The sequence below is a fragment of the Hyalella azteca genome, unplaced genomic scaffold (genome assembly GCF_000764305.2).
Source record: "Hyalella azteca isolate HAZT.00-mixed unplaced genomic scaffold, Hazt_2.0.2 contig14191, whole genome shotgun sequence".
Lineage (NCBI taxonomy): Eukaryota > Metazoa > Arthropoda > Malacostraca > Amphipoda > Hyalellidae > Hyalella > Hyalella azteca.
The window spans coordinates 1987-11727 of NW_025944083.1; the positions used below are offsets into that span (position 1 = coordinate 1987).

A 9741-nucleotide genomic window follows, 5' to 3' on the forward strand; every position below is an offset into this window, starting at 1 on the left:
TTGCCATGAAGAAAAGGAGCACTTTGCGCATTTTTAAAAACTGGCTAATGCCATGTTGCCAGTAACTGCGGCTGACAAGTGTATCCCTATTATTCTTCACAGTCTCTTCTCTCTTCCACCAGAGATTGTTTTGTTTTAATTCCTGATAGGTATTCTTTTTGCAATTATTGTTGAACATCCGGAAAAAGTATGATTAGAAAAATGTTATTTCAAGTAGTAGTACTATATACCTACATGTAGGTAATATGAATTGTTTATTTTTAAATGAACTTCATTTTAGATTCACATATGAACTTTCTGACTTTTAATATTCTTACTTTAACCTTGAATAAAAAGCTCAGAAAATAGGTTACCTAAATAAGAAACATTCAGTGTAGATAATAAGAGGAACGTTGACACAGAATAATTTTGAAAATTGATTTTTCATTTTCTCTTTTCAGATTTGTGTTAGGCAAAAGTTAATATCATATTAAAGAAGTATAATTATAAAACTATTATATTTACTCCAATTTTTGTGCTCTCTGTCTTGAGCTTAGATTTCTGTTTAGATTTGTGATGGCTTCATTATATATAGGCTCGTGTAGAAACAACCTACTGCAATTTAGGCCATGTGGACACTTGGCCTTATCAAGACTGCATGCATCCTTCAGTTCTTTATGCACTTCATCTGTTGAAATTTCCCTGTATAGCACAAAAACACGAGTCAGCTATTCTAGCCAATCTGTTGTATCATCTAAAACCACCCTGATGCAAGGTTATCATTTATTGAATGTTTCAGCACTCCCAATCCAAAAACAGGAAGTGTTCTATTCTTCAATACCCACCTATATTGATCCCTTAGAATCCAATATCAATTCTGAAAGTTTATCTACATTAAAATGTACTTTGAATAGTGTGGAAATTTCAAATGCTAGCACGCAGATACCCAGCTCAATTAAGACTCCTCAAAATCTTACAGCAACCGGGGACTACAATGGAGTGCTTAACCACGAAAATCAAACTTCATTTCTTGATACCATTATACCAACTGTTAGTGCAGCTACAGAAGCTGCCTCTAATTCAAGTTCTGAACTCACTGGCTGGCTGGCTACTTACGTCAAGTGGTTTGAAAGCCTGGCATCAAGTGCTCCTGTTATGAAGGTGAGATAACTGATGATATGTGACACACAACTGACACTTTAACCATTACCTTAATTAGTATAATTTAATTTAACAATGCTGTTTTATTGTATACATGGTAGGTATGCTATTTTGTTCTCCATTTGCATTATGAAAATGTTGTATTTATATAATACATGGAGCCAGCTTTTTTAATGAACCATAAATGATACCGTACAGAATTATCATGATGGGTACATTATTAGGTACTGTTTAGTTACACTTATGTTTCTATTGTCCCTATAAAACTAACTGGTGTAATTAACAGCTGAAAATCATGAAATATTCTGGTTCATTAAATACTATGCTTGTATATTTCCAGTTGATGGTGTGGCTGCAAGATATACACAGTGCATTAGGTGTACCATGGTGGATGTCTATCATCCTCACCACAGTTGTGCTCAGGACGTCTATCACACTACCTCTTGCTCTGTATCAGGTATTTGGCTGCATTGTACTTCATTTATGCATGGCTTCTGAATGCTGTTTCTGATTTTTTTTTTATTTTAATGTCATATATTGTTAAATTTTCTGATATATTCAAAAAGTGATTGTTACTGCTGGCCAACCAAAATGTCACCAGATTGTCTTGGCACTAAAAATTTAAATTTCTTCATTGGTAATTTTTAGCTTGAATTGTCAATTTTCAAAAAAAATTTAGTCAGAGTACTTTTTGGTAGTACATGCTGTATTTTGTTGGAAGGGTTCCAAACTGTTCATGATTCTTACATATCCTAATGCCTTATTTTTCACAGCAATATGTCTTTGCAAAAGTTGAACTGCTGAAGGGTGAAATGGTGACTGTGATGCAAAGACTTGCTGATGAGACTCGAGCTGCCAAGCGAAAGTTTGCTTGGGATGAGGCAAAGACTCGTCTTCACTTCAGAAGGAGGGTGAGGGCAAAGTTTTTTATTTTGACATCCGAGTGCAAACTTTGCTGAATGATTTTTGAATTTGGTTAGTAATACCTACCGTACTTGACTTGTCAGCCGTTTGACATGCTCGTGCAAATTCAGCTAAGGTGCCGAAGGAAATTCGGATATTTTCAATACTTGAGCAATTATTACTTGGTACATGTTAAATATCTTGAAGAATACGTATATACAACCTGGACGCCCTTCAGTGATTTTTAAGAAAAGGTGAGGCTTAGGCAAGCAGTTTTTATCTACTAACGTCAACAGACCTGGGTCTGTCAGCTTCACAGGCAATGTGCTTGTTCAGAATTATGCAGCAATCATGAAGAAGTTGGTTGCTAGTTCTGTTTTTTTTTTTTTGCTTTGCCTCAAATTTACAATGATTGATGGAATATTTTACTTGTGACACTTGTAAGATGTTCAATGTTTAATGACAGAATGGTTTCAGTGTAAAGAATCATGGAATGAGCTGATAGTGCGTGACAACTGCCATCCCGGCAAGGGAGTCGTGTTGCTACTGGGGCAGCTGCCGTTGTGGATCATGATCTCCGTGGCTTTCCGCAACCTGGCCCTGTGCCCACCCCAGTCTGACTATGGTAAGCTCAACCTTGAATCTGGTACTTATTCTATATACCGTACCGTTCTAAATCATCCACAGGCATTTATTTAATTAAATTTAGAGGACTATGTCAAATAAGTTATACTTTCTCAAAGCTAGTTATTATTTGTCACATTTCTTATAATAGATAGCATATCATATAAAATCATATAAAAAATATCATATGGCTGCAGTCTTACTTGCAAACTGATTTTTCTGTTTTTGGGTAACTTATCTGAACTTCTTGGTATATCTCTCGCATATTGTATTTCACATGCAATTGCTTGTGCTTTCTGTGCAACCAAAATTCTCATATTTGTTTTAAGAGCTTGATCTAGCGTGTGTGTCGTTCTGTTTTTGTAGTCATCAGCAGCAGGCAAGCCACGATTCAAGACCACTTTCCTCATGTGGTCTTGATCACAGTTGCAGGTTGCGAATTATTACCTATGTAATGTTGTTTATGGAACACGAACATGCGGGCATTTTGTTGAGAAATAAGTATGAACAGTAAGCATAAAAAACAAACATTCGTTTTTTGTGTACTGTGACGCTCGCCATTGGCCTGCGTTTTGTGGATGCTTAACTCTGTCCTGTTGTTCATGCAGCGGCGATGGCGGCGCAGCAGGAGCTGAGCTTAGAAGGACTTCCTTGGTGCACCGATCTCACCGTATCGGACTCACTGATGATACTTCCGTTCTCAATGGCCATCATCAACCTGATTATTACTGAGGTCTTTACTACTTTTATATGCATCACAATTGCTACACTTTCTCGCCTATTTACCTGCTAGATTAAAATCGTGCTAAAGAGCAACATTTCATACCGCGCTGTAGTCGAGCCGTTCTTACGTGCATCACTACATACCGCGCTGTAATCGAGCCATTGCTCATGTGCAACACTTTGGGCCTAGCAATAATCAATAATCTATAGTGTCTATCTTTTTTAACCCATTAGCGAAAAGTGTCTTGGCCGTTTCTGTATCAGTATTCTGTGTGTGTAGATGTGTCATAAAGATGAAAATGTGTGGGCTGACTTGTCGAGATCAGTTCAGTTGTGAGTCGCTTGTGACTCACTGATTAGTAATTATAGAAGACCTGTGCTAGTGGATCGCGTCTTCATATCAGATTACATAGATAGTTCTGATTCTTCATTGAGTCTGAAAATTCCACGGTACACACAATAATGCCGGCTAACTAATTTAATAAAAAATATAACTCGGTACTCACTGCAGTGAGTGACAGAGCGCGCATTTTCTCGTCGACGAAAACATAAAGTCACGGATGGATAGACAGACAGACGGACATGACGAGCACAATAGGGCATTTTTTTCCATAAATAAGAAAATGCGTTAAAAAGAGACTGCTCGGCGGTCTCTTCAGGACTTTCGACTGAATTTCATTCATTATAACGATGCAGAACTCAAGTCTGTCTCACTGTATTCGAAATTACATGTCTGTAAAAGTATAAATTTTCCCTACAAAGTTCATATTGTATTTTTGTGTTCAGGTTCATGTCCTGCAGCGGCCGGCGGTTGCCGTCTCGACCGGCGTGCGGGTGATGACGTGGGTCTTCCGTGGCGTGGCCGTCATCACCGTCCCCATCGCCATGTTTATGCCTTCAGTGAGTCATGGCATGTATCTGCATTAAGTGAGTCATCGTATGTTCATGCTTGCAGTAGTCGCTTGTGCCTTGGTCATGCCAGCCGTGAGTAGTCTACATCCATGTTATGACATCAACAGGCCAGCATAACAACAATAATGTAAATGCATGTTCATGACTATGATTACCCTGACAGGCCGTGGTGCTGTACTGGGTGACGTCGAGTAGCTGTGCGCTGGCGCAAGCCTTCGTCCTGATGCACCCTCGCCTGCGTCGTGCGTGCGGCATCCCACAGACGCCCTCCGAGATGCAGCGCCCTTATAGTGAGATCGCGCAGCGCCTCGCCCTCAAAATAAAAGGAGAACCCAAGGCAAATGACAAGCCAGTAATTTTGGACACACGGATACCAGAGCAACGCCTCGCTTTCAAAATAAAAGGGAAACCCGAGGTAAATGAAAAGCCAGTAACTTTTGCACTCAAAGATAAAAAGATGAAGAAAAAAAGTTGAAGAATTGCCCGGACGTTTTGTGCTGTGCAACGTTTTCCACTCAGTCTGTGAGGTTTGTGAAGGTTTGATGTTTGGATCAACCTTATTGACGAAAAATACTGCTATTTCGGAATCCTAAAGAAAACTCAAGTTATTTGTTATTGTGCAAATTGGTTTCTTTTTAACCAAAAAAAAAATCTGTTACCTCTGACTAGTAAGGAATAATAAAATAAGTTTTTGGAAGATTCGCTAGGTATAACATTTCTACCAAGACTCCTCACCCTCTCACTGACCCTCGCAGAAATGTGAATGTCAAAGGCGTTTTTGCTCTTGAATGGCGGCTCTTTCTCTCGCGACCGGGAAAGTAGCCGGTCATTTTAGTCCTGAACATGTCAGATGGAATTGTTTTCCACTTACGTTGTTTTTCATGTTGTAGATATTATTATTATACTGTGACCTTATTTAAAATGTTTGAAAATAAATGATCGAACCTGGGCTTCTTGTATTTTTTTCCTCCTTTTATTGGTTGAGGTTTTGAACTGTTAGGTGTGGAGTCACGTTAGGGATGACGATGTGCGACGCACACGTGTTTGCGAAAAGTTCAAATTACGAGTATGAAACGTTTATCGTTATGTTAAAATAATGACGTTCGGGACTCGTATGCAAATGAATAATACAAGTTTTATGCTAAGCCAATTCATACTTGTGCGCCACACGAGGCAGATGTTAGAAACGCTGTGAAACTCGAGACCTGTAATAGAAAAATGAATTAGATTCATAGAAAGGAATGGTTCGATGCGCGTGGATACAAATAGATACTTTTTAATAAAGTCGACGCGTAATGTTGCTGAGCGAGATGCAACGATCTAAGCAATACAGTTAATTGACATTCACAGATTCCCGCCCTCATAGCCGTCAGGAACATGGTTGAGACATCGGGATCTTGACCGCAAAGTGAAAATCATAGTAATTTTAATTTAATGACGGGGGATAATATCCCAGCAATAAGTAACGCCTGTCACAACGAAAGCTAGCGTAGCGGAAGTGCGCATGAGCGGCTACTGTCGCTCACAGCATGTGTCCAGTCTCTCTCGCAACTCGGTGCGCAAGCCCCATGCTAGAGAATCGGTCATATCTAAATGCCATCATTAGCAACTATTTCTGAGCTAATCGAATTAACGCTTTCTCGGAAGCTACTTCTCCTATCTGATACTCTCATTAATCAAAATTAGAAAGTAATATCTTCTCATAGGCTGTGGAATTTATTCATGTCTTGTCAGATATTTTCAAGTACTTACATCGGTCCACTTTAAATATTTACTGTTTACTGTATATTTACGTACGAATTACTGTTCAATGTTTATTATAAAGTACATTCATGAACTGTTCAATTTTTATTCATTTCCATACATAAGTGTATTATTGTCTAAGCTAACGGTTATAAACGGGCATTAGAAAGAAATGGGTGAAATTTCATATAAATTGCAGTCACCCCTGACGTTCTGAAAGATCAAGTTATTGATACGTGTACGGCAGTCAATGATATGTTCATCTTTATTTCAGTAGGCAAGGAACATTATTCAGATAGCACAAATTTATTGAATGCCAGTATGGAATATATGAACTTTCAGTAAAAATTTTCAAGAAATTTGGTGAACGTTCTGAGTAGTGAGTAAAATTTCATGCGATTCGGCTATAATTTGTCCATTAGTGAAAAGTATACAGAATTAAGTCTTAATTCATGTTTACCTCTATCCTTCGTGATCTTTATGTGATTCGGCTATAATTTGTCTATTAGTGAAAAGTATACAGAATTGTGTCTTAATTCATGTTAACCTCTATCTCTCGTGATCATCAAGTGCTTCTCCTCGTGAGTGCGGCATCGATGTCACTCCGTAGTTCTGCCACTCGGCCGCGCGTTGACTCTAGCAAGGCTGCCTCTGCAGTCGAGTTCCGAGCACCGAGCTGCCTGTAGCGGTTTGACGGAGAGAGAGGAAAGCGCCCACTGCATTCATCAAGCGATCAACGACAAATCCTGCCGAAGTGAGCAAAAGCATTTGGTGTTTATACGTGAAAACATTTAGTGACTTCTGATAAAAGACTTTCAACTAATTTTTTACGCGGTCGTTACTAATGGTGTTGAGTTGCTAATGTCGAATTTGTATTATGTGAATTGGCTTCAATTCGATATAGTTGCATTATAACAAAAATAGTAGTTTATACTATTATGGAGACTCGGTATTATAAAGACTGAATAATTCTAGGTGTTCAGTCAGAGCGCATAATAAATGCGCTGCACATCCAAAACAGCGCTATTCGGGATTGTGCGTGATTTCTGCAATCTACAAGTTTCGACAATCGCTAACGTTCGACTTTTAAATAAGAAATAATCAACAGTGAGGAATAATGCTGTTATCGTTTCTGTGAATACAAAAAAATTAAATCAGTCACCAGCGTTATTTTGATTATTAAAATTGATTTTCACATATAACCCCGAGGTCATAATAAATACCTGCGGTCCCAAATGTTCCATTTTAATTATTTATATTATTTCCACGAGGTCCAAGATTGACTGGCCGCAATGAGACCTCGCTACCTAAGCCCGGCGGTGGTGGTAGTGCTGGTGACTGTAGCTGCCGTCATGGCGGAGAGCTGGCAGGACTACCACGCCCGCACACAAGCTGCTGGTGCTGCGCGCAGGAGGGCAAAGCGGGCGCTCTATGACGGCTCTGGTTGGTGCAGCAGACAAATTCTACGTAATAAAGTCGATATAATTTAGCAATTTAACGACGAAAATTTTATTTCATTTTTTTTATTTATTTTTTAGGAATTTTTTAATTTTTTTTACGAGCCGAAAATTTTTTCCATCGGCTCGTAGTCAGTCGACTACGAGTCGATGGATTAGTAGCCTCTAAACCAGTTTGTTTGATGATCATCACACTTTCGCAGTACCGGTTAGATGTTCTAGAAAATAGCTGTGCGATTGCAATTCAAATGAGTTTTCCCTATTCAGATGGTACCAGCCTATAGCGATTGTGGAACCTAATCTGATGAAATTCGCATTCACTGCTTGCTTTTTTTCGTTGTTTTGTATTTATATGATGATTACTTATTAGGTATGGTTAATATTATGCTCTCGCTGAATTAAATGAAGTTACCCTAAAACATCTGTAATTTGTATCTACAATATTGTGCTCCAAAGGAATGGAAATCCACAGTCGGCAGAAGCGCACTATCGCCTTCCCCACCGGCTCAGTCCTCACCCTGTCTCCTATTTTCTGCATTCCCGTCGAGACTCAGGGAGATATCAGTGAGTGTGGTTGTATTTTATTACAAAACATTTTTATAACAATTTCGGGAGAATTCCTACAGCCTCAATCAATATCCCAATCAGTTTCACCATGCATCTCTCCATCAATTTCATCATTGAAAGAAAAATTCTAAATTTCATGCATCAGATGAGTAAAGTTGGTTTCAACGTTTCTGTCCTGAGAATCGATGTCACTGGATTCTTGGAGCTCATTAGCTCTCGCTGCCTTAGCAGAGCTTTCCGCGGGAGAGAAAACGCTCCCATGGGCGGAAGAATTCCCACAGAATAATAAGTGCCACAGAGGTGTGAGAACTTCCCACGGCCTTCGGCTATTGTGCAGAGTACTTTTCTTCTCCCTAAAGTCAAATTTAACTCGGTTAACAATCGTTCGGTTGCGTAATTTTTTATATGCTTTGAAAAGTATATTCAATTACCTTCAAACATTATTATCATTAGATTTCAAAGAAATTAAATAAAAAAAGCGCTAATGGCCCACAAATGCTCAAGAACTAAGAATATTTTTTATTATATTATCATTAACGCATGTTCTGTGAAAATGCTCCTCTTCTATAATAATCAATTGATGACCCCCAAAAAACGGTCAGATTTTACCTATTAATCTTCTAACAATGTTCCAATTTATGAAGTACAACAGGTTCTTTATATTTCCACTGGTTCTCCAGTACAAAGTTTTTCAGCCTTATTTCAATATGTTTTGACCTTCATATTAATTAATTATGAGGAATCATCTAATCAAAAATTAATAATAGTAATTAATGAGGAAAAATCATATAAAAAACTCATAGTTATCCTCAATGAGGTCATCGTGCCTGTGCTCCGTAGGTGGTAAGCTGTACATCGAACTGCCGCTGCGCTTCACGCTGCCCAACAGCACGCAGATCGCAGCCATCGGCAGGGACAGCGACCGATACGGCGTCTACAGCGCCGTGCAGCGAGCCTTGGCCACGTAAATAACTGCCTTAGGACCTTAAATCATATTATAATTACTGTGTCGTCTATTGACGGGTTAAAACGTTTTTATTCCAGATGCATGCGTGGAAAAACTTCGCTACTTAGCTAATAATATTAAATTCCTCAATAATAATTGTGTTTACTTCATAAGTTTATACACTGGTTAACCTGCTTGGCCACCCCGTGCTTTTTCACAATCATGGCATACTAATCTGATCATCACCGAATATCAAATCATAATCAATCTTATTCATCATTGCTAATTTTTTTCTCGTAATATGCTCATCGAGTGATAAGCTCTTAATTTCATCACAGCGCTACATTGTAGCTTGATATATTACATATTGTTTCACTTCACTTCTTCATTCCGCAATGTAACTCACGAACTATTTGTCTAATATCTATTAAAATATAATTACCAAACGCAACGTTTAATTTACATGATAGGCCAATACTGCCGTCGCCTCATGTTCTATTCAAACACAATTCAAAGTAATCATACGCCTCTAAAGGAATCGCATAACCTGTCCACCACGAAAGTATGTTTGAGTCACCCATGGAAATCTTAACCGGTGCGTCGCGCGCGAGCAGGTTTGGGTTGGACGGTCGGGCCTGCTTGCTGCGCGCGATGTGTGAGGTCGCTTATTCACCTCTCAAACACAACGGCCTGCTGGGCGAGGCTCTGAACATCCTACTGGGGTGA

The 9741-nt window shown here is 38.9% G+C and overlaps 1 protein-coding gene and 1 long non-coding RNA gene across 2 annotated transcripts; both read left to right on the forward strand.

Moving 5' to 3' along the window:
- Positions 1 to 305: 305 nt before the first annotated feature.
- Positions 306 to 4854, forward strand: LOC108670703 (cytochrome c oxidase assembly protein COX18, mitochondrial). Its single transcript, XM_018158193.2, has 7 exons — positions 306 to 1140; positions 1481 to 1597; positions 1914 to 2051; positions 2521 to 2668; positions 3276 to 3400; positions 4177 to 4290; positions 4466 to 4854. The coding sequence occupies exons 1-7, from the start codon at positions 556 to 558 to the stop codon at positions 4775 to 4777; spliced, it is 1539 nt and encodes a 512-aa protein (XP_018013682.1). The 5' UTR covers positions 306 to 555; the 3' UTR covers positions 4778 to 4854.
- A 2553-nt stretch (positions 4855 to 7407) lies between these two features.
- Positions 7408 to 9017, forward strand: LOC108670706. The gene is made up of 3 exons (XR_001930749.2): positions 7408 to 7488; positions 7959 to 8066; positions 8910 to 9017. It is a non-coding gene; the product is annotated as an uncharacterized LOC108670706 (long non-coding RNA).
- The last annotated feature ends 724 nt before the right edge of the window (positions 9018 to 9741 follow it).

Excerpts from the sequence above, each read along its gene's own strand:
- LOC108670703 (XM_018158193.2), top strand. The coding sequence starts at position 556 with ATGGCTTCATTATATATAGGCTCGTGTAGAAACAACCTACTGCAATTT. Across the intron at positions 1,598-1,913 it reads TACCTCTTGCTCTGTATCAG|CAATATGTCTTTGCAAAAGT; the intron begins GTATTTGGCTGC and ends TATTTTTCACAG. Across the intron at positions 4,291-4,465 it reads TCGCCATGTTTATGCCTTCA|GCCGTGGTGCTGTACTGGGT; the intron begins GTGAGTCATGGC and ends TTACCCTGACAG.